At 45.3% G+C, this 24796-nt stretch overlaps 1 protein-coding gene across 1 annotated transcript in view; it reads left to right on the forward strand.

Annotated features, from left to right (window-relative positions):
• The window catches only part of BRWD3 (bromodomain and WD repeat domain containing 3), a 100538-nt gene extending 89522 nt beyond the window's left edge, over positions 1–11016 (forward strand). The window contains exon 40 of the mRNA XM_053274390.1: positions 1992–11016. Coding sequence (XP_053130365.1) covers positions 1992–2758 — 767 coding nt within the window. The 3' untranslated portion in view covers positions 2759–11016. The remainder of the gene's footprint in view (positions 1–1991) is intronic.
• The last annotated feature ends 13780 nt before the right edge of the window (positions 11017–24796 follow it).

A 24796-nucleotide genomic window follows, 5' to 3' on the forward strand; every position in this document is an offset into this window, starting at 1 on the left:
CAAAAGTGTCTATTAAGGTTCATATGGCGGCAATATCGGCGCACCACGATGGGTGGGACGGCAAAACAGTCTTTACCCATCCACGTTGTAAGGACTTTTAAAGAGGCATCAATAATCTATATCCTCCAGTGCGGCGGCCAGCCGAGAAGTGGAGCCTCTCCTTAGTTCTTTCATCTCTGACGGAAGCTCCCTTTGAACCACTAGCTACGGCATCTCTGAAACACTTGACCCTAAAAACTCTGTTCTTAGTGGCAGTAACCTCCACCAGACGCATAAGTGAACTGCGTGCACTTCGTATAGACAAACCCTATACAAAATTCTATCCAGAAAGGGTTGTCATGCGCTTGGATCCTGAATTCCGGCCTAAAGTAGTGACTGATTTTCTTTTTTCCCCAAATTGAATTTTTATTGATTTTAACAGTAATAATATTCATTCATAACAAACATAATAAACAGAAGTGGACTTCCCGCGCATCTCTCTTCGTGAAACATCAGCTATAAAATTTACCCTTGCTATACAAAGTAGTGACTGATTTTCACCTGAACGCCGATATTGTACTACCTACCTTTTTTAGGGATCCAACGTCTCCCCTCAAGCGTGTGATGCATTCGCTAGACGTCCGATGGGCTCTTCTGTTCTATTTGAAGGCCACGAGTGCTATACGTAAAACACCTCTGATGTTTATAGACTTACAGGGGAAGTTCAAGGGGTGTTCACCAACCCGACAGAAACTTTCCTTTTGGTTGGTGGAGTTGATTAAACTAGCGTATGACCAGCATGGGGTCAGTCCCCCAAAAACAATTAAACCACACTCTACTAGAGCTTACGCCACATTGGCGGCACATTTGGCTGGCATTTGTTTCGCTGACATCTGCAAGGCAGCAACATGGTCATCACATCAGACATTTGTGAAACACTACTCTATAGATATACGAACAGCAAAGGCTGCCGACTTTGGACAGGCAGTTTTAAAGAGGGTGTTACAGTGACTGGCAGATTATGCCCACTACCAGTTGGGTAGCTTGCAATTCACCCACTGTTTATGGATGATGGAACCACTATCCAGATAAACAGGTTGCTTACCTGTAACAGATGATCTGGTAGTGGTTCCATCATTCATAACGCCCGCCCTGCCGTCCCCACATCTGAAATGACAAGCCACTGTCAGAGAAGCAACGTACGGCCACGTCAGCCATCAAGAAACTGATTGCAGAGACACCCAACCGCCACTAAAGTCATGTGCGACAGGCGGTTGCTGGCGTCGTGAGGAGCTAACGAATTCTACCCGAAGCTGATCTGCGCAGGCGCAGAACCCACTATTTATGAATGTTGGAACCACTACCAGATCATCTGTTACAGGTAAGCAACCTGTTTTTCTTTCTTCCAGGCTGAAAGAAACATAGGTCTGGTTCACACAATTGTTCAAATCTAGGTTTAATGTGGGTTACCAACATCAGCATGATTGTGTAAACCCATGCGAAGGCAGTAAGCTAAGATTCATCTCTGGACATAAAACCCCTTGGGATGAGTTCACACAATCATGCTAATGTTGGTAACCTGCATTAAACCTAGATTCAAACAATTGTGTGAACAAGGCCATAGGAATGTTTCATTGTTCTCATGCAGCTGAATATGTTATAGTGCTGCTGATTAATCAATATCCATACAGTGTGGAGCCAGTGTGGTGTAGTGGTTAGAGTGCTGGACTAGGACCGGGGAGACCCGAGTTCAAATCCTCATTCAGCCATTATACTTGCTGAGTGACTCTCCTTGGTGGCCAGTCACTTCTCTCTCAGTCTAACCTAATTCACAGGGTTATTGTGAGGAGAAACTCAAGTATGTAGTATACCGCTCTGGGCTCCTTGGAGGAAGAGTGGGATATAAAATGTGAATAATAATAATAATAATAATAATTATATATATATATATATATATATATATATATATAAAATTTTATTTTATTTTATTTTATTTTATTTTTTTCCTATAGATCAACCTCCTGATAAGCCCCTGACAAATGGTGATGGGAGAGAGCCCCGGACAGCAGTCAAGCGAAAACTGTCAAGTGCATCAGAGGAGGATGAACACACTGGCAAGGAGGAGAAGAGAGAACAAAAAGAAAAAACAAGTTTGTCCACTTCAGAAAGTGGGGATTCGCAATCGAACCTGAGTTCTGAAAGCAGATGTGGCTCCGATTCAGACTCCGAGTCAAGCTCTCGAACGGATCAGGACTACATTGATGGAGATCACGGCTACAGCAAATCGGTTCAAGAGAAACCAAAAAGAAAACTTCGACGAAACATCTCCAGTGGGCAGAGAAACTGGCAGGGCAGAGGGACGGGTAGAAGAGGGAGATGGGGCCGATGGGGGCGGTGGAACAGAGGCGGGCGGGGCAGTCGGGGTGGAAGAGGCTGCAGCAGAGGTAGAAGAGGTGCCCGGGGACGAAGAAGAGGCCGAGGGAGAGGAGCCTCCAGAGGAGCTTCCAGAGTCAAGCGCCCACGAATTGCGGATGATGAGTTTGAGAATCTTTTTGGTGGGCGCTTCAGTGAGAACACGTTTGGTGGGCGGTTCAGCAGGCCACCTCGGATTAAAACCAGGAATGAGGGCAGGCGGACCGTTTTATATAACGATGATTCGGACAATGACACTTTTGTGCACACTGAGGATCCCCTGAATCTTGGGACATCCAGATCTGGCAGGGTACGGAAAATGACAGAAAAGGCCAGGGTGAGCCATCTCATGGGATGGAATTATTGACTGAGGAGAAACAACAGATGTGAACCATGACATTTGGACATCAGTGGCCTTCTACTGCAGGGATCTTTGCCAGAAAAAAAATCTACTAAGCAAATTGTGCGGGGACTCCGCTCACAGTTTCTGTGGTGCTTTTCCATTTTTCCCATACGGCTTTCTGTGTGTTTGTATTTTGAAGACTTCTGATTGCCACAAGTTCTTGGCCAAAAGAAGCCTTATCCACGGGTTCTTTTAATGGCAGTAATGCTTCCTCACACTACACCTTCATTCTGGCACAGAACCATGGCATTAGAATCATGATTATGAAGCCTCTCCTTGTTGCTTCTGTGTTTTTGTGCATTTTAGAAACCACACCTTCGTATTGAATTTTTAAAAACTATGTATGCCCTTCATTCTTTACATCCCATAATAACTTTTGCACAGTAACACCACTCCTAAAGGCAGCTATAATATTTTTACAATTTCTCTATTGTGCAAAAGATCTGGATGGTTTTAATCTTCCCAGACCAAACTTCTGCTGAACGGCATTCATACTTGGGCCTCTGAAAAAATTTTCCCATTCTTTTTCATTCACGTTTTAAAAGGAGAGAGGGGGGGGAGAGGAGATGGTTGGTGCCTTGTAAATATGTAGCAAACATTTGATGTTTTAACACATGCATTAACATGATTATTTAAAAAAGAGTACTTGAGAACTTTGAATCTCTAGACACAGAGGTGCCAAATCCAAGTTCCTTAGATCTGTTTTCTTTCTGCCACCTTCCTATTTTTATAGCATTAACCAAGATTGCCACTGACATTAACATCAGTGTTGAAATGGTCTCTTGCCAGATATGGCTTTAAAGGGTCATAGCTTAGCTGTCTTCCAACTAAGGGGAACCTGACAAAGAGAACTTTGTTCTCTCTGGGAACTTTACAAGGGGAACTTTACAAAGATATTGCAGTCCTGTTACTGAAGGAAAGGAAATTAGTTCTGTGGCAGGAGTAGAAGTGTCCAGTACACTACCAAATAACATTTTTTTTGGCGTGAGCTCCAATGCAACAGTCATGCTCAAAATGGCTTTTCACAGGCTGACTGACTCAGATGGGCAGGCTGATCTCATACATAGGGCAGGTTCAGTGGCATCTGAGGTTGCCACCTGCCCAGGAGTGCCTTTGGTAACGAGATGCCATGATTGGTTTTATCTTACGAATCTATCAATCTTGGCATCTCGTTATCGGGATAGGAAGTAGGGCTCATGCATGCGGCCGGAGGTTCAGCAGCTAGCGGCAGCCTCAGGTACCTTATGTGTGAACCCAGCCATGCTTTCCTACAATGCCTCACTTAATTTGATCCTTAAAACATTGTTGTCCCTTCCTTGGCCCACTTAATATGCACAAGGCCCTGCACTTGACATCACAAACCTCCAGAAAGCCTCCATGGACTCTGTTCAAAGACAGCGGATTGGTGTGGAGACTCCAAGGCATCCACCACCTTCAAGGGCTTCCCCATTCATAGAGGGACCCAACTGGGATGTATTGATTTTTTGTTTTTGGTGCATGCCGATTGGCTCCTTCAGGTGAAGTTGAATGCAAGAGATCCCTGTGACCATTTTAGTCACAATCATAGATTTCTGGATGAGAGCGATAGCATCTGGATTGATGCAGGGGGTTCTCACACTTGGACCTGCATGTTCTTGGGTTCAACTCCCATCATTGGCCAAAGGCCATTGTGGCTGAAGAAGGACATCTGGGGACCCAAGTTTGAGAATTCCTGGCTTAGTGATGTTGAAAAAGAACAATAGCTGCCATGTTACCATGTGACAGTGGTTAATTGTGTGTGTGTGTGTGTGTGTGTGTGTGTGAGAGAGAGAGAGATGATCGTTTTTTGCTTGCCCCTCAAGGCTGTAGATTGGCCTTGTTAATGAACTTGAATATGCTTTGCCTTTGGGATATATTAGTTGTATTTTTAATTTTTAGTTGTAAATAGTTGTATTTTTCTGTTTTATGTAATTCAGGGTATCCAAAATTGCATGCGGAGGAGGAGAGAAGAGACAGGAAGTCAACATAAAAGGATGGAGTGACCTTTTCATGCACATCCTTTTTTCTGGTCTTCTGGGCAAAACCTTTGCCAGACACACTTGTTCAGTAATGTTGACAAATCTTCACAGATAGTCAATATGTTTATTTTATCTACTTAATGTATCACACACACGCACACACAAATATATACTTTTGGTATTGCTCTCCCATGACTGAAACATGAATAAGATTTTTTTCAGTGTGCCACAGAAATTGAGTCAAAACAGAAAGGACTGAATTGATAAGGGCAAAAATAATTTACAGGCATTAGGCAGAAAACTAAGCATTTATATACAGCCCATTTTTCGATGCAAGTCCAAATTGGTGGAGCATTTCCTAATTGCAAGAACTCTCAATTTGCATTTGAGAGTATTGCTTTTTCTGGGGTCCTAGAAGAAAGGGTGGGTTATGATGACAGATAAATTGGCCAGGGGTTCTCAAACTTGTTGGCCTTCAACTCCCAACATCCCCAGGCACAATGGCCATTCTTGCTGGGGATGATGGGAGTTGTAGGCCAACAACATCTGGGTGTCTAGGTCTGAGAACCCCTGGCCTAAGCTCTTTCTCAGGATGCATGAGAGGCATCTTCCAGTTCAATATAGCATTTCAGATAGACATGCCAGGTATGTGTATCAGGTTTGAGAACCCTTGGCCTAAGCAATTTATCTGTCATTATAAACCTTTGTTCTAGGGCCCCAGAAAATGCAATATTATCAAATGCAAATTGAGACCTCTTTCATTTTGGAAATGCCCCAACCATTTCAATGGAAGAAGCCAATCTAAATGCCACGTCCGATCAAAAAGGAAACCTTCTGTGTCTAACATCTTTAACCTTTCTCTTCTCAAGAGCAGCATGGCTATAGTAGTTCCAAGATATAATCTCACTGGGGTTATTTGTCCAAGAGAACAAGTAGTGTTAGTCTAAAGAACTTAGATCCTTGGGCATAGAAAAAATTGAGCTTGTACAATGTTTCCCTTGCTGAAGTTCCAGTTATTAATTTATTCAGCATGGAGGCGGTGTTCTTTGAAGGGGGAAAATGTGTTTGATTTTGGTTTCTTTGTTTTTTTAAGAAACTATTGGTATGATTTTTAGCAACCATTAGAAATATCTAATGTCTGGCAAAACCACCCAGAGGCGCAAGTTTTGGGGGGTATAAAAATATGTTTTAAAAAAATATATGGTGAAATGTCTTCAATGTATCTCTTGTTTAGAAGTTGAGTATTGAGTGCAATGCTAAGTCACTTTTGGGTATAAGCATTATACTCTGTATTTGTAACTTGACAAAGAACTAGCTAACTGGTGTGTAATTTCAACAGAACCTTTATTTAAAAAAAATCTGAAAGTGTTTTATGCATTAGAATCTTCCTTAGGTGCTTGAGAAGAAATTGCTAGTGTTTTGAATTTGGTAATTCTGATAGCTTTTGAAATGAGTAACAGTATTCCTCCTTGCTTCCATTTATCTACCTTTTTATTCTTTAAAGATGGCTTGTAGGCCAGTTTGACATTTGATTAACTTAGACAATGCTTCCATTCAGATGTTAAATTTGGATAAGACAGGTGTAGTCATAATAATGGTCTTTGGCCATTGAGGCTAGGGATGATGGGAGCTGTAGTTCAACCACATGGGGGGAGTGTCTAAGTTTGAGAACCCCTGTTGTAAGCAATCCTGGCCTGCAAGTTGTCAGAGGGTGAACCAGTTGGGTCAGTTTCAATGCACAGCTCTCGGGACCTCTAGTCTTGGCTTTCTGTGCTTCTGTCTCATGTGGCATCCCATTGTATTGGTTTTCTGCACATTGTCTGGTCCTTGCAATAGGTCCTGGTACTTCAATCCCACCTGCCATATGGTGGTTGTACATGCGCAGCTGCTGGGCACTGGTGCACTAGGATGCCCTTGTGGGTGGGCACAGGAAATAGGCTGGGGTGGGGAACACTGCAACAGATCCTTCAAAATAAATAGTTTGGATTCTGAAAATCTGGAACAGGCCTCATAAAATCGACAGAGTGCAGATAAAAAGATCTGCTCACAACTATTCCTTTTCAGGATGAAGAGCTGAACTCCTTGCCACTGTCGCCAAAATAAATAGAATCTCAGTGCTTAATTCAGAGCCGCCTTAGAACAAAAAGTGTTTCGGGCCATTTTAATGCAACCATCGAAAAATTGTAACTTTGCGACAGTCTATGCTGCTAGTAGAATGAGGTGATAGAATCTTGTAGCTGTACCACTTCAGACTATGGGGAGAGCACCTTTTTAATGAATGCTTTCCCATACTATAAAAACTTCCCTGTAGGAAAACAGCTAGCACGTCATGGCAGAGATTCTAATCCAGCCTGCTATCTGCTGTAGTTTCTGCTTGCAGGGAGTTTGGGAGGTGGGTTGTTTTTACACAGGGGAGCATTAATATGGTCCCCACTTGAAATGTGAAGGGATATAATTATTTCCAGCTTGACTTATATGTAGGCCAGGGTACAGTCTCATGGAGATAGGCCCACATTGGCCCAATGTTGTTCCTTGCTTGTTGGTTTGAACTTACTGAGCCTTGGTTTGACCCAAATGGTTTGAACTTACTGAGCCTTTTGTCTTTCCCCAGTTGGATGATTGTTTGTGCAGGATTCAGGCTGATAATAGGTTCAGCTTGCTCAGTCCACTTCAATAGGTTTAGGCACTCCTGATGACTCAGACCTACTTCCAGCTCTTCCGATGCTTTTGTTTTTTGCTTTAACAACTGTTCAGAACACAGCCAAAGCCCTTTTCAGCCCCCCAAAAGGGGGAAACAATAAAACAAGAAATGGTTTCTTACCACCTCCCCCCTCCTCGCCCCAAGGCAATGAACAAGTGACAGTTTTGATTGTAGAGGTTGCCATTCTTGAATTTTTTTTCTCTGCCAGTTCCATCTTGGCACAGCATCTGCCACTATGATGTTTGGCCCTGAACATTTAATGCCCTGATTCAGTCAGGTCTTCAGATTCTGCTTTGTTCCTCCTTGATCTAGTTTTCCAATGATGCATCTTGTTCCATGCCCTGCCTCCCAAACTTGCTTCTTTCTCAAACCATATGTTTGTTCTTCCACTGTGAACTCATATGCATTGTACTGGGTTTCATAAGGTAGCCATTTGAAGATCTGGTCAGAGTTGGTTTAAAGCAGAAGATCTCAAACTTGGGTTCCCAGATGTTGTCGAACCACACCCACCTCCAAATGGCCCTTGGCCATTGGAGCTGGGGATGGTGAGCATTGTAGTCCAACAACATCTGGGGACACCAATTTGAGAGCCCCTGCTTTAAAGGATTGCACAAGGAGCTCAAAGCATATACTGGCCATTCAAATGTGGCCTCAATTGTCGTAATTGCAAGTGAAATAACATTGTTCCATTTTATCAGAGTTGCCCATGTCACATCATAGAAGACCTGGTTGTGCTTGACTCGACACAGAGCTTGTTTTCTTTCATCTTGAGACTGCCACGCTGGTCAGGCAATTTGGCGAGTGTGTTTTGGATATAGTCTTCTAACAAAAGAGGAATTGTTTGAACAATAACCAGCATGATCTTTGGAAATCTGAAAGATTCACAGATATAAGATTGATTTACCTGCTCTAAGACCAGAAAGAGCTTTGATACATATAAGCTTTGTGTAATACAGGAAATCTCCGGATATTGTCTGCCGAATACCAGGTTCTTCGACTGAACTATGGTTTGCCTAGCCTTTAAGGTTGGGAGTGCATCCTAGATCAAATTGACTGAGTCTTAACCAGTTCTTCCTTCTCTCATCTTTGAACATTCTCTTCTGCCTTCAAGAAGCTAGAGTTTGTGGCTTTTATATGCTGTCATAAGAACAAGATATGAATGTGTTCTTTTCTAGCGTTACTTCCCTCCTTTTGCAATAAGTGGAGTCACTCTTGGGTCTACCTGGGCTTCTTATTCAAGTCAGTAGGTGGCTTCACACAATCCACCACAAGTCCAATTCCTGCCAAGCATGTGTTCTCAACTGGTGTGTCATCCAAACCTGCCCAAGTCTAGTTCCCAAGCCGGACTGCCGACATTGGTGTAATCCACATTTGAAGTTGAGTGGAGAATGTTGGGGAAATGTTGGCAATCCAACTTGGGAACTAGAATGTGGCAGGTTCAGATGATACGCTCACTGGGAGTGCGTACTCTCCAGGAACCGGACTCGTGGGAGATCATGTGAAGCCTCCCAATGTGTTCTTTCTCATTGCCATGTAGTCTTGATCTTAAAAGAGCAATGTTCTTTTCAAAATCAAAGGTGAAAGTGTTCTAGTGTTGTGTAGGGATCAATGGCTGATAAGCTCCTGCCTTGGAAATCTTAGAAACTCTGACTCGAGGATATTTGCCAACAATAATCTAATCTGAATGAATTTCTTTGTTACAACCAGAAGCCAACAGAGAGAGAGAAATTAACACAGTTGACAGTAATTAATAAATCAAGCTGAATAATTAAATCATGCAAGAATGTTTTTTTAAGGGTTTTTAATGTAACTGTGGCTAACGAGTAATTTCCTTTTACCTAGTACTGTTGATAATTTACCAGGAAAAAGGATAGAAGATATTTTAGTATAAGATTGTTGCTCACCTTAATTTACAGAGAATTGCTTCCACTTGGTGTGTATCGCAACATTAATTCTTTATCAAATATGTACATTGGTTTCTTTATGCTATAAAATGTCATGAAAACCTTTCTTTTATATAAAACTATCCCTATTTATAGACTGAAGGCTCTGTTTAACCACCTAAAAGTGATCAAAGTGTAGAAAGCTCTAGGAAAGCTGACATTGCATTCTTAAAGGTATATATTCAGTGACTGCACATGGACATGAGAACAATTTCAAATGTTATATCAGATGTTTACATTTTTTAAAATGACTTGTTAAAAACCGGTGGTCTCAATGTACAGTACAATGTTTTTTAGCAATTATATATATATATTCTATTTTAAGATATCAAACACAACGAACAATAGAACACATAGAGTGTAGTTTATCGGATGCCAGTCCGCAGAAAATTTGTGTTGTAGATCCCTGAAAAAAATGCTATTGGCACAATCCAGGTGGGATATCTCTTGCACAAACTCTATTAAAGGGAACAGGAAGTGCTCACAAACCATTCCTGGGCACACACTCTTGGTTTTAAGGAGCCTGTGCAGCACAGATTTCCTGAATTTTCCAGTGGAATTGCTGTCACAGCCTTAACCTAGAGTATATAAGATGGTGCTTATAAAATACATGTATAGTATATTCATGGATGGGGTACGTCATATCTAAGTGTTTACAAAACTGGAAACTCTTAAGAATTCTACTGTATTTTGGCTATAAAGATTCTCCATTTTCCATCCAATATTTAAACTCAGTAGTACGGTAAGATGAATAGGGCTCAGTCTTTATTAGATTGTAAGTTGTGCTTTCTCTCTCTCTCTCTCTCTCTGTCTCTCTCTCTCATACACACACACACACACACACACACACACACACACACACGCAAGCTGCAAGATTAGCACACTTAAAATGTGATGGAATGAAAGTATTATCAGTATTTGAAAGATAGGTATTGTTTTCCATTCTCTTGCAGTCTTAAACCCTTTGTCAGGATGGGGTTTTTTTTGTTTGGGGTTTTTTGTACAAACTCACTAACTAGGAGAGAACATTTTTATTCACTAGTATTCAGCTAGGGTGTTTCCACATCCAGAGCCTGTTTTTGATCTTTTAAAAGAAAGATCACATGCACATTCTTCTTTTCATTAAAGCATCGCAGCAAACTCGGTTTAGAAATATCCGTTTTTAAGTTGAGCTTGGACCACATGGGAATCTCGGGTCACCCAAAGCGTGTCTTGTGTTCTCCTCAGTATAAAATACACACCAAAAAAAGTGCACAGAGATTGGTTTTGAGCTGATGTCTTGCTTCTCTCCTGATACCAGGGGATGCCTGTACATTCATATATCTTTACATCTGCTATCTCAGGTCCCTTTAAAATGAAATGCTTCAGGGATTTTTCATGCCATGTGATGGTGGCAGACCAAATGTAGTATTTATATGCAATGAGCTATTTGTTTTTTGTATTGTAAAAAATGTAAATTTGTAAATCTTTTTTTCTAGAGGCTTTCTGCGGGGGATGGAAAGGGAACACTTAATGTAATTTAGGATGTTTCATTTTCCAGCTATGGGACTACCTTAATTAAAAGAGAACCTCATGCTTTGATTTTGGTTTTGCGTGTTATTAAAATATTATATAGGATATGAGAATTGTATATAATATGGATGAGACAAGATCTAAAATCCTGTATCTTTCACATCCTATGGAATAGCCAACAAGTATTCCTTCCCCAGATCTACAGCTGAGTTTGGTCCTTTTGGCTTTTGGTATATTTTTTAGATCCAAACACCCTTATATAACTCAACGTGGGCTTGTTGCCATGCCATAACTCATGTGGTGTTGTTCCTGGGGCCTTTGTTGGCAATCTGTTTTGTGGGTAAGTAGCAATCATCACTGTCTCTCCCCAAAATGTAGTAGCCAAACCAACATCTACAAGCATGCATCTCATCATTTCCATAAGAGAACAGTTCTTTCCGCCACTCCATTTTGCTCTGGAGTATAAAGAACAGTCTTTTGGTGTTCAATGCTCTTCTCCTCTAGGACATCATTCCCAGTGTATTCGCCACCATTGTCAGTGCAGAGGATCTGTGGCTTTCTCCCAAACTTGTTGCTCACTCTTGCAACATATTATTTTAGTCTTTCTAATACTTGTCCATTTTCTCTTAATAGGTATGTATATGTGTATCTAGAATAGTCGTCAATGAAAGTAAGAACATACTGTATTTATTCCCTCCTGAGGTGGATTTGCATAGGTCCACAAACATCACTATTAATCAGATCCAAAGGATGCTCTGTTTCTCCTTCTTTGCTCTGCACACTTTGATGCAGTGCTGCAGGGGGCTATTTTTTAGACCCTTTACCAAATCCAACTTTTCAGCCTAACATGTGGTTTTGGCATCTCTATAGCCGAACTTCTGTGCCACAAATTCAGACGTCCTTTGTGTGTGCATTCTTTCACCATTTTGGCCTTTTGAGTCACACATTCTAACAATCCATTCTCTTGTAAAACTGCTTTCATGAGTAATTCCTTTTTATGAATAATGAAACAATGCCTTCCTTAAAATTTTATTTTGTAGCCCCTTTCTGTAGCAGACATCACACGTGTTTCTATAAAACTTCTTCAATTGTTAATCCAATGGATTCTCCTTTCTCCAGTTTGTAGTGCAACTGAGCAGATCTTCCCCTTCTGCATACAAGTTTTCCATCTGCCAAATATATAGGGATTTTACAACTTGTATCTAGATTTACAAATCTCTCCCTTTCTCTAATAAGATTGCTTGTAGCACCTGAGTCAATGTCCATGCTACTGCTGCATTTATCAGACTTCGCTTCCAACGCTTTCTCTGTCCTTGCAAGGTATATCCTTTGCTTATTAGGTTTAATCCCTGATTGCTTGTAAATTCTGTAGTATCATATGTTCCCTATGTCCCACTCTCTTTGCAACTTTGTTTTGCTTGCCTTTTGTCTGCAAACTATTATTGGGATACTTATTCTGCAAGTGTTTGGGGCTTCCCCAAATAAAACATTTCTTATTTCTTTGCAAGGTACTAAATGCATTTTCTTCACTTTCCTTTGGTTGCCTATCGTCAATTCTGCTCAGATCAAAGTACTTTAGATGGTTAATTACAAACTAACTTAACCCGCACAGAGCATCTGCGCACTAGCACTTGATTGCTCTCCTCACCCCCTGCCACAGCCCCTCAACTCAAAGATCTCTTTACCCTCACCTGAGCCGCACTCCTGCTGCTGCTCCTCCTCCTCCATCCCATTGCTTTCATCCCCCTCACCCTTCTTGGTCACGGCTGTAGCATTGCTGCCACTTATTGGCCAAACTGCAGCCCCCTACCCCCAGAGACCTCATCCGAGCCCCACCCCACTCCTCCCTACAGGAGCAGCAGCAGTTGACTTGCTCACTGCCACCACTGCCATAGCCGCTCATTCTCCTCAGGCCGCTGAAATCCCTGCCTGCCTCCCTCTGCCAATGGCCTCGGTAGCCCCAAACAGCAGAAGTAGTTGACTGGGCCCTTCCTTGCTGCCACTGCCATGGCCGCTCACTCCCCTCAGGGCCTGTCCTTTGCCCTTTGCCCTGGCATAAACTAAAAGAAAAGTTAAATCTGGCTTCACCAAAGGGGCTCCTGAAAACTGCCCTTCCCCGGGGCCCTACAAAAGCTAGAGGAGGTCCCACATGTTCCTATTTGCCCACAGACTCACAAACCCCCAGGGATGGCTCTGCGCTGCTTTTCAGGGCTTCTCAGTGCCTCTGTTGGGAACTTTTCCAAAGGACAAATTGCACCTGAGCATCACTCTGCCAAAGATTGAGTGCTTGGATTGGCGGGGGGAGGGGGCGGACTTTGTTTTGCCTATAAAAAGAGGAGAGGAGGAAAAGCATCTGATGCCAGAGTGGACATACAAGGGGCACAGTGCTAAAAACCTGTTAGACATTTTCAAACAGCAGCCAGGTTGTGTGCATCACTTCAGTGTGGAAGAAAGCTACCTCCAACTCCATACCAGATGGGCTGCATTGTCTCAGTCCATTGGGAGAATGTTTTTTTAAGGCCCTAGTGACGTTTTGATTGATTGATTACGTGCCATCACACGGCGACCACATAGATAGATTCTCTCTAGGATGATCTGTTTTCAGCTTGGCCTTTAAGGTTTCTCAGTAGTGCATTCATTGTTGTCATAATCAAGTCCATCCACTTTGCTGCTGTTTGTCATCCTCTTCTTCTCTTTCCTTCCACTTTTCCCAGCATTATGGACCTCGCAAGGGTTTTCACATAATGTGTCCTGAAGTATGATAGTTTGAGCCTGGTCATTTGTGCCTCGAGTGAACATTCTGGATTAATTTGTTCTACGATCCATTTGTTTGTAAGAGGCACCAAAAAAGATCCTTCCACAGATGGCTTGTCAACTTATGTGCTGCTCAGACACTTTTCCAGCCACAAAAGGTACTCTAAAACTCATTGATGGTCGACGAACATGAAGACAGACATGGCAGGAGTTTTCACAGTGGTTGAGTCAAATCCAGTTGTATTGTAGCAAGAGCACATACATTGAAATACAAAAAACCAAGTAGGTCTGCACAAGTTAAGGCTTTGGCATATACAATAATAAATATGTTAATTATGTTATAAATATATTATTTTATAATAGATTTTTATATAAATATAGACGGATACAAGTATTAAAAACCAGGGCATGAACATGTCTTGAGAAATTAAGTAGGTTTCATATCAATAGGGACAACTTCAATTTCTCGCCATTTTGCTTCATGCCCACAAAGCACACTGATCCACCTCCTCCCACTGATTCTTTCTGTGCAATAAAACCATTTTTCTTTTTGACAAGACTTATGCAGTTGCCATGGCTCAAAGATATGTAAATCCAGCCTAGAAAAGCACATTGCTAGTGGCAGAAATGCAGGCAAGATACCATTAGGGCAACCACCACCAATTAGAGTTCAGGATTATCCATAACAACCAAATCAAGTCCTCTCTGTTGTGAGCTGCACAGCCTTACTGTGTAATTTTTGCAGGTAATCTGCTATTAAGCCAGAGGAGTCACTATAGCTTCCTCAGTACTGGTTGGGCTAGCTAGGAGTTTCTATTCTTCCTGTTCCTGTGTGTGATTCAGCAAGTTCTGTACTGACCACTAAGCATTTGTCTCACAAGTAAAGATGTCTTAAACCTTGCACTGGTGTCCTGAAAACCACACAGACACCTCTCAGTCTGCAACACTCTTAAATACTGTGAACAGATTACAGCAGAAAGAGCTTTCACAGTGCTTAGATCAAATGCAGTTAAATTATAGCAACAGCATATCAATACATGTAGGAGTAGACATAAACAGCAGATTTTGTGTGTTGTGTGTGTATTATTATTATTACTATATTCCAGGCATGAACATGTCTTGAGAAATTTAAGTAGGCTTCACATCAATCCTATAATCGGGAAAAGTCAATTTCTCACTCTTTTGCTTAACCACAAAGACCACCTTTGAGGGCATTCGGCCACCTCCTCAAACTGATGTTTTCTGTGCAAGTAAACCAGGTTTATTTCTTAAAAGACTTGTTCACTTATCCAGGCTCAAAGCTATTTAAATCCAGCCCAGAATCCCCGTGGCTAATGGTAGAAATAAAAGCAAGTATTACAGTTCAGAACTCCCTGTAAAAACCAATCAGACTATCAAATACTGCAACAATTCCAAATCAGCTGAGCAAAGTGCATTTTGAGCTGCTATTCAGTTTTCCAACAGACAGCCCATGATAACGGGCATCAACTAAGATCCTTATAAAGACCACTTGTCAACCTATGAGGTAATGATTGCATGCTACTAAGACACTCATCCAAACACTAAAGATAATCTCAGTTGGCCATAAAATATTTTAGAATAAGTAGTACATCCAAAACCCTTCTGCAGAAGCAAGTCCTCTGGACCTACTCCTGCTTTAAATATTGGGAACAGATTACAGCAGGAGGAGTGTCCATAGAGCTTAGGTCACATTAGGTCCAGTTGCATTGTAGCAACAGCATCTAAATACAAATAACCAACCAACCAACAGCAGGTTCGCACAAGTTAAGGCCTTGGCATATATAACAAGAAATCTATGCACTCATACATGTAAACACATAATACTAAATATAGGTAATATAACTAATCAAGTGGACTACAAATGATCAAAGGTGTCACTGCAGCCAGCTTCTCCTCAAAAGAAGAGGAGGAAAGGAATCGGTCCCTGCCAAGGAATCAGCCCAGGGTTTGCTCTGCCGGCTTCCACCCACCTACAGTGAAGAGTGACTAACTCCCATTCAGATCCTGGAAAGAACTGATTCCAGCCCCATGGCTTTCAGGCGAGATGTTAGGTCTAGTGCCTACATCTCTGTGGAGGTGACCAACCTGTATCCCTTCCCATGGCGCAGGGTAGGCACTGCTCAGGTGAACGAATGCTCTCCAATACGAGAACAGTTCCCACATGTGGGAAATGGGTGGATCAGGGAAAAGCCACGCCACCACAGCCCTCGTCCAGCCACAGAGACTCATCTCATTCCAGCTGGGCCTGAACCACCTTGACTCATCACCGAGAATCCCACAAGCGATTTCTGCCCTGGGCCAAACAATTTTTGCTGCCTGTGCCCCTGGAGAGCTGCTGTTAGTCAGAGGCACCAGTGGGTGGACCAAAGCTCTGTCTGTGCTTCGTAACCCCACCCCCTCACCTATCTTTCATGGTTGAGCTTTACAAAGAAAACCTCTCATGGAAACATAGGAACATAGGAAACTGCTATATACTGAGTCAGACCATTGATCTATCTAGCTCAGTATTGTCTTCACAGACTGGCAGCTGCTTCTCCAAGGCTGAAGGCAGGAATCTCTCTCAGCCCTATCTTGGAGATGCTGCCAGGCAGGGAACTTGGAACCTTCTGCTCTTCCCAGAGTGGCTCCATCCCCGAAGGGGAATATCTTACAGTGCTCACACATCAAGTCTCCCATTCAGATGCAACCAGGGCAGACCCTGCTTAGCTTTGGGGACAAGTCATGCTTGCTACCACAAGACCAGCTCACTGATCTAGAGAGTTGCTTCAAGGGGAGGTGAGTGTAGCAGAAGAGCTGACAGCAACGCACAACACACTTCTCAAATGATTGTCCCCTGAGCTACTCAGACTCTCCATTTAAAATAAAGTTGCTTTGCATCATCTGGCCTTTCCCTCTTCCTGTTGTTCTCCCAAAAGCAGGGGGCGGGGGAAGAGAGATTAGGATGTTATCCTAGACAAAGTTTTCATGACTGATAATGACTGAACAATTAGGTCTTCCCTGACCCTGCCCTTTCTCAAGGAAATACATGCTATCATTGGGAGAGTACAGAAGAACAGCCCTGCTGGGTCAGGCTCTAGTCCAGCATCTTGTTTCCCATTCCCACACTGGCCATCAGGTACCTCTGGGAAGCCCGCAAGCCAGAGGTGAAGGCATGCCCCTTCTCCTGCCGCTGCTCCCCTGCAACTGGTACTCAGGGGCATCCAGCCTCTGAGCCTGGCGGTGGCCTACAGCCATCCAGACTAGTGGGAGGATCAGGTGGGTCTTGTTGATTTCAATAACAACAACAAAAAAAAATATTTATATACCGCTTTTCAACAAAAGTTTCCAAAAGCGGTTTACATAGAGAAATAAATAAATAGTGACTGTGCACAGGCCTGTCCTCCATGAATTGGTCAAAGGCCCTTTTAAAGCTGGTGGCCATCACCACATTCCATGGCAGACAATTCCATAGATGCACTTTACCACCAGAGAATCCAGAATCTGCACATGTGGAAGGAGCTGCTTCCAAGGGGGCAAGAGACCCCCTAAGTGCCAGCTGCACAGTTCTTGGAGGCCCAGCTAACCCTTGCAAACAGCCTTTCTTCCCATCCTCCTTGCAAGAAGAACAAGGAGAGAAGAGGAGGCTGATGGCGACCTCTCCTCCCTGCCCTCTAGGGCACTTTCAAAGTCTGCAAAGATCCCTTTGGAAATGAGGCTGGCTCCCACCTCAGAGGGTAAGGAACGGGCAGCATTGGGCACTTTTCCTTAGGCACTTCAATGCCTCTTGTTGGACAATGCACAAAGCATAGAATGAATTCTCAGTCACACACTGCAAATGTGGGGTGCTGTGCTGTTGGGGGGGGGAGGATGCGACCTCCTCACCTTGTCCTGCAGAGGGCCTTTTGCAGCACAGCACCACTTCCTACGGGGCGTCCTCTTGCCATCTGAGAAGCCCAGGTCACTCACAAGGACCGGCACCCCCCTTAACTGCCTGAAGAAGCACATCTGGCCTCGTCTTTGGTTTGGGAGCCCCCCCCCCATCTTCTGACTTCTTCTCCTGCAACTCTGCCTTGACTTCCAAACAGCACAGCAGCCCTCAGGAATCCCTGTGAGAGACTGGACTGGACTCTACCCTTTTCTAGGGAGGTGAGCCCTGCTGCAGAGAAGGCACATGGATGGATTGGACCCTTAGTGGCACTGCATCTGCAATGCATGCAGAAAGTCTCAGGTTCAATCACTGGCAGCATCTCCAAGTAGGGCGGGGTAAAACCATTGACTGGAAACCTTGCAAAGGCTGCTGCCAGTCAGTGCAGACAATAGATGAGCCTGAGACTCGGTATAAGGCAGCTTCCTGTGTCCCCACGTGTTTACACACGGATACAGGCGCGTCTTGGACCAGAACTGGCAAAAAAAAAAAACCGGGGGTGAATAACTTTCTTGTGCTGACGGTCGCTGGCTGGTGGCGGCAAAGTGAAAGTGCTCGGACAGCCGGGAGAGAGAAGAGCCTCCCGTCGGGGCGTTGCCGGCTCGGGCAGGCCAAAAAAAAAAAAAGCTGCCGCGCGAGGTGGAAATGGGCTGACTCGCAATCCCGGAGAAGCAACGGAGGAGGAGGAGGAGGAGTAGGCGGCCTCCGGAGGCCCGACAGGCGCGCAACCAGGCAGGCATCCCCTTCCCCTCCACCACGGCTCGCTCCCGCCCCGTCTGGAGGAGCCGCCCGCTGCCCCCGGGACTGCGAGCAACGGGGCTGCTCGGGCGGCAGCGCGATGCCCTTCTGGAAGCGCACGGTCGAGCCCCGGCGCCTGCTGCTGCCCTCGGCGGCCCTCGCCCCCCGCCTGGCCGCCCTGCCGCTGGCGGAGCTGCACGATGTGTGCGGCCGGGCGACGCTAGCGCTGCTGCGGCAGCTGGCCGACCTCTGCGGCCACTCGACGGCGCTGCTGGCCGAGCTCGAGGGCCGCCTGATGGAGCTCGCCCACCGCGCCCGCCGCCTGCGCGGTCGCCTCCGCCGCCTGCGCGGACTGCTGCTGCGCCCCGAAGGCGCCCCGCCGCCGGAGCCAGGTGAGGAGCAGTAGGGCGAGAGACGCGCCGCTGCTCGCCCCGTCGAGGGCGGAGGGAGTGTGGGACTCCGCGCGCGGGCGAGTCCCCAAGCGCCGCCTTCTGGAGTCCGCTAGCCCTGCGACTGGGGAGGGGGGGAGGACGAAGGCTCTGCCCCGTGGTGCGCACACAGTTCTTCGCCCCAAAGCCGCAAGCTGAGGGCGAGGAAGGGGTTAATTTAGCCAAATGCTGGCGGCTTCTTCCAGGAGCCGCAGGTCTTAATATCTAAAAAAGTCTCCAGGGCTCCAGTGTTTCTGGGAGCCATGCCTCTGCCCCTAACTGTAAGAGTAGTCGTGGATGAGGACGAAAATGCACTAACCGTGCCTGCTCAGGGCAGGCACTCCTTTCAGCCACTTCTCACTTTTGTACAGCATAGAAATGAAGATTCTTAATATATCTTCTCTCATATTTGGTGGTGGAGGAGGGGGAGCTACAACCTGTTGAATTTCTGTCTGCTGCCTTATGCCACAAAGGCAGCATAAGGGAGCAGCAACTCTAAGGGCTGCGCTGTGCTTGTGGACAGGAGCAGGGCCCCTTCTGGATTGCTTCCACAAAGCACGAAGCATGTTTTGGTTTGGTTTTGCTTTGTTTTTAAAGACAGGATTGCATTTGGGAACAAGACATTTTTGGAGTTCTGAACCTTGGGTCCCTAGACTGGTGAACCCACAACCCTTTTCAGTCCCTCTTGGGTTAGGGTTTCCGGATGCCCTGAATGGGTAGTATCAAGTATGTGTGTGCGGGCTGTTGGCAAAGATTCCTCTGCCCATTTGGTAACAGCTGCTACTCCACAGGCATTTCTAGGGAGAGGTGGAAGCCAAAGATATTCGGTATGATTATTCCACCCACGCCCTCAATATACTTTCTTCAATCAAACGTAATTTCGGCCATATCTTTTGGTCAAAATTCTGTGCACAACAGATTTCAAAAGAGGGTCAAGGGAAGGAGCTTGCATTATCTCTGCAAAGCTTTTCTTTCCAACTTTTCTCATTTCATCTGCAAAGGTTTGGCTTCAAAAGCCTCTGCTGGGAGAGCATTTCCACTGTGAACTCTGTGGACATTTGGGATGCTTTCAAATGATACCAGGCAAACTCTCTTGCCGTTGCTGCTTGCTTCCCCATCTGCTCAGGCTGACTTTCTGTTTGCCTCCTGGGTTTGAAGATCAGGCCAAAGCATCTCACCCGGCTGAAGCAGTGCAAATTTGACAGCAGCCTGTTTTGTGGATTTTCTCGTGTGTGTGTGGGGGGGGGGGGTTCTTGCCTCTTGCCACAATGCTGTTGTGTGCAGGGGTAAGAAATTAAACATTGGTTGCAGTCCACACACAAATATGAAGTATTTGGGCTTAATCCAGGGGTGCTCACACTTGGGTACCCAGATGATGTTGGGCTGTGGATGATGGGAGTAGTAGTCCACTGTGGTAGTGGTTGAGGGGACCTATATTTGAGAACCCCTGGATTAAGCCAATGAAGCCACCAGATTGCCTTGGAAGAAGAGGCTGTTTGCGACTTTCTCTCCTCTCCTCCCCACTCCCAGTTCCGCTCTCAAAATGTGCAATGGTTATTTCTGATAAGAGAGTGCCCCCCCCCCCGGAGTGGTGTGTGTGATGCAAGGCAGATTTTGACACCTTACTTCAGGCACCACAAGATCTTGAGCCGCCCTTGGATAGGACTTTTGCTGCGAGTTCTACAGTATCACAAAGTAAACTTAAAGCAAGAATGTCGTTTAGAACTGAATTCAGCACACAGGAAGGAGCTGCTCTGTTCCCACAGGGTGGAGTGTGGATGCTTTCCAGTTCTGGACTCCAGACTTCTTGAAGGATCTTGCAAAACTGGAGGAGATCTGAAACCTTAAACTGCTGGAGGCTGGGAATGGATAGCAGGAAGCGGGAGTCTAGGCTTCCCTTCTTTCCCTGAGCCTGTGTTTGTCCATGGGCCACTGCAAACTGTGAAGCTGGCCGAGTGGAGGCAAGATGTTGGGCTGAAGAGGACCCATCTGTAAAATGGGCACAGTGTCAAGCAACTTCATAGGGCTGGCAAGCAGTACAGACTGCAAAGCATTCAGGGCGCAATCAGCACAAATCCCACTGTGTGCAAATGGAAGAATGAATCAGGGGTTAAAATTTCTCCCACATCAACTTGGCTGGATCATGTCCCCTTTTTGTTGTTGGGGCACAGGACAGCCTGGAAATTCTTGACCTCTAACCCTGATGCCTCCCCCTCCCAATTCCAAATCTCTGTTGTGTGCACAAGCAGTAGGTAACCTTGACTCCAGCTGTTGCTGAACTACAACTTCTATCGTCTCTAACAGCAATTTAGGGACAACTGCAGCTAGGGACAATGGAAGTTGTAGGTTAGCAACAGCTGGAGAGCCAAGGTTGCCTTTCCCTGGTGTACACAGTGGTGAGATAAATGCGCTCTGTATATGCCCAAAGGCGCTCTTTATTATTAGTTGATCCCTTACTTCAGTAATCTTGCCAAACTGGCAAATTAACAAGTGTTTCTGGGCTTGGTCTCTGCTGAACCCTGACTCAAATTTCCTTTTTTCTGTTCTATAATTTATTGGTTTGTTTGTTTCCATAATTTCTCTCTCTCTCTCTTCCTATCATGGAAACCCCAAATTGACTTACAGTGTAAACAATAAAACATGGACTAATAAGTTCTCTTTAAAAAACAAGAAACCAAAACACCAAAGGCAAAATATTTGTAAACAAACTTTGTAAAAATACCTAGCTTTTGAAACATCATTGCGTGCACGTCAGTTCTTCCAGATCTCTTTTGAGAGAACATTCTATACCTTGTTGAGGGCAGAAACAGACGCCAGGGGGGAGGTTAACGGCATATGTCCCATCTTTGTGACCTGATCTAAATTGCCCCTGCAAAAGCTGCAACAGAAACAAGTACTTCTAAGTAGAATTAATGGAGCCAATTTCCACTTCCTTTTTAAGGACTCTTAGCTAGGACTCCCTTGAGAAACTGAAAATAGGAAGCTCCCAAAGGAGAGGAGAGCTGGTCTTGTGGTAGCAAGCATGACTTGTCCCCATAGCTAAGCAGGGTCTGCCCTGGTTGCATCTGAATGGGAGACTTGATGTGTGAGCACTGCAAGATATTCCCTTCGGGGATGAAGCCACTTTGGGAAGAGCAGAAGGTTTCAAGTTCCCTCCCTGGCAGCTTCTCCAAGATAGGGCTGAGAGAGATTCCTGCCTGCAACCTTGGAGAAGCCGCTGCCAGTCTGTGTAGACAATACTGAGCTAGATAGACCAATGGTCTGACTCAGTATATGGCAGTTTCCTATGTTTCCTAACTGAGTCAGGCCCAGTGGCACGAGGCAGCTACTGTTGGACAATGAGGGGATAAACCCCTGCTAACCGGGCAAAGAGGCACCTTTTAAACATGGTGATTCTCTTTATTGAGCATGGGGAGAGCAACTGGCCCTATCCACCCCCAGCACAGCATCCCTCCAGTGGCTGTTTAAAAAAAATTGTCCCTGGGGAGACAATGTCCCTGACACAGTTGCCCCCCTGCTCCCCACTTGCACCCAGCTGGCAAATGTCACGGCCCCTGGCCCTCTCCCAACCAACAAACAAAGTGCCAGGTGGGAGCCGGAGAGGGGCCGTGTGTTGGCCTCATGCGCATGCACAGAAGCCCAAAATGGCCCACTCTGTCTCATTGGTGAGTAAGCCGGGCTTGAGGGAGTACCCCTTTCGCCGCCATCCTCCAGTGCCCGGCCTCACCTCCTGTGATTGTTTAGGAGGCAAGCGGAGCGATGCTACGCAGTGGCATTTAATATAAAGGTTTTTTAAAAAATTATAAAGTTTCCCTCCAAGATGCTGCTCCCCAAGATTTGCTGCTGTAGACGGCTGCCTAGACTGCCTGTGCGGTAATCTGTCGCTGGTCTTGCCCAGCTCTCCAGGGAGATGCTGCCAAGGATTGAATCTGGGACTTTCTGCAGGCAAAGCAGATGCTCTGCCACTGAGTTACAGCCCCATCCTCCTAGATGACTCTGGTGTAAGTCCTAGATTTGCATCTTGAGATTGTTCCACCTACTCAGATCAAACAAGACTCTCTTTGTGTTGGTTTTGGGGTGCACACGGGTTTCTCTGGGGAGGAGGAAACTGGGGGAAACCTTGGAGAGCTGCTGCCCGTCAGTGTGGGCAGTACTGAGCGAGGAGGACCAAGGGTATAAAGCAGCTCCCTGTGTTCCTATATTCAGCCCCACACAAACACACACACACACACCCCTTCTCCTTTGCTCATCAGATGTCTCCCCCTGCTTTTGACATTCCATGGGAAGGAGGAGGGCTTGGTGCTTGGATCTGTGACCTGCAGGGGATGGCAGGACCCTTGTGGGAAGGATAGCTGGTCCTCCCTGTCGGCCAGCATGAATACATTGTTACAGGATGAAGCTATCTCTCTGCTCAAAAGGCCTTGGTGGAGGCAGGATGTTCGGAGGCCAAGAAAAGCGCTGACTTGGTGGATTGTGCTGTCTCTGTTTTCTTTCTCCTGGTAATGGTTGAGTCAGAGCGGAGTTCTTGGCCCTGCATCCAGGGTGATCTCAGCATGTGCTGCAGGGATGCTTGTTCCAAGGAGTTGGCGTAGGGACCATAAAGACAGTTGCAGTGTCAGGGCTGGGGAGGGAATTTGGGAAGGTTCAGCGGTCCCTGTGAAGAGACCATCAGAATATCCCCTCAACTTGCAAGGTGTAGATGTGTGCAGAATATGTATGCAGACCCTTCCTTGGGCTAAGGCCCCTCTGATCCACTGTGGTCCCCCAGAATCTTCTCCAGAGGAGCTCAGTCCCAAATATAGATGAGGCTAGAAACATAGGAAGCTGCCTTTGAGTCAGACCCTTGGTCCATCTAGCTCAGTATTGTCTACACAGATTGGTTGTGGCCCCCCAGGTTTTCAGGCAGAAGTCTTTCCCAGCCCTACCTGGAGATTGAAGCTGGGACCATCTGCATGCAAGCAGATGCTCAGCTCTACTACTGAGCTACAGCACCATCCCCAAGCAAGAAGCTGCTGTCTGCTGAGTCAGACTATCTAGCTCAGTATGATCACTGACTGGCAGCAGCTCTCCAGGGTTTTTCCCAGCCTACCTGGAGATGCTGCCAGGGATTGAACTTGAGACCTTCTGCCTGCAAAACAGCTACGGCCTGATCGCTTACGATGACACATGAATGAGTCCAAACATTGGTCTGCTTTAGTTGAGGCAGACTGCATAATGCATACCACACTTCCAGAAGAAGGCCCCCACTGCCTTCAAAATATTATTTGGCCAAGAAACTGTACTTCTCTCCTGCACAGCGGCTACCAAAATGAACTGCTAACTAAGAGTGATTTAACCCTCTGCTCTTCAGTTCCTAGCATTGGACTTTGAAGCGTTTTTGGGAGCTGAGCTCAGCCCGCCCTGTTGGAAAAAAGCTGTTTACTGTTGCAGCCAAACTGTGACTCTGGCTGCCCTCTGACCTTACAGCTGAGGCTGCATCAAGGGGGGGAGATTGAGGGGTTGAGTTTCCCAAGCATAGTTTGCAGATAGATGTGCAGCCTCCCTGCAGATGTTTCCTGATGAAAGATATCTTGAGTGTCAGACCAATTATCAGGCTGCGCTAATGGTGAAAACATAAGATGCTCTCAAGATTATTATTTTTTTAAGTCTACTGGTCTTAAATTCTGAAATAAGCATTTCCCATGAGGTCTGCATCAATCTAGTAGTGCAGTTCAGCAAAGGTTTATCTTGGTTCCTGTGCTGAGTAACTGGGTATTCTTGGAAAAAACTGTGTTTTTTGATCTAGCATCTCAGGTTCTGTGAGCCTGTTGAAGCTCCAGGTGCCAAATCTTGCTGGAGCAATGCAAAACACTACGTAACACAGGTTAGGTCCTTGGAAAGCAGCTTAGCTTGCAAAGGAATTTATGTGTCCAGCAAAGTTCTGCTATAATTTAGCAAGCCCAGCTCTTGAGTTTTTATCCTATGATTTAGCAAGCTCAGCTCTTGGGCTTGCAGGACCTGAGAT

The sequence above is a fragment of the Hemicordylus capensis genome, chromosome 11, assembly GCF_027244095.1.
Source record: "Hemicordylus capensis ecotype Gifberg chromosome 11, rHemCap1.1.pri, whole genome shotgun sequence".
Taxonomy (NCBI): Eukaryota; Metazoa; Chordata; class Lepidosauria; order Squamata; family Cordylidae; genus Hemicordylus; species Hemicordylus capensis.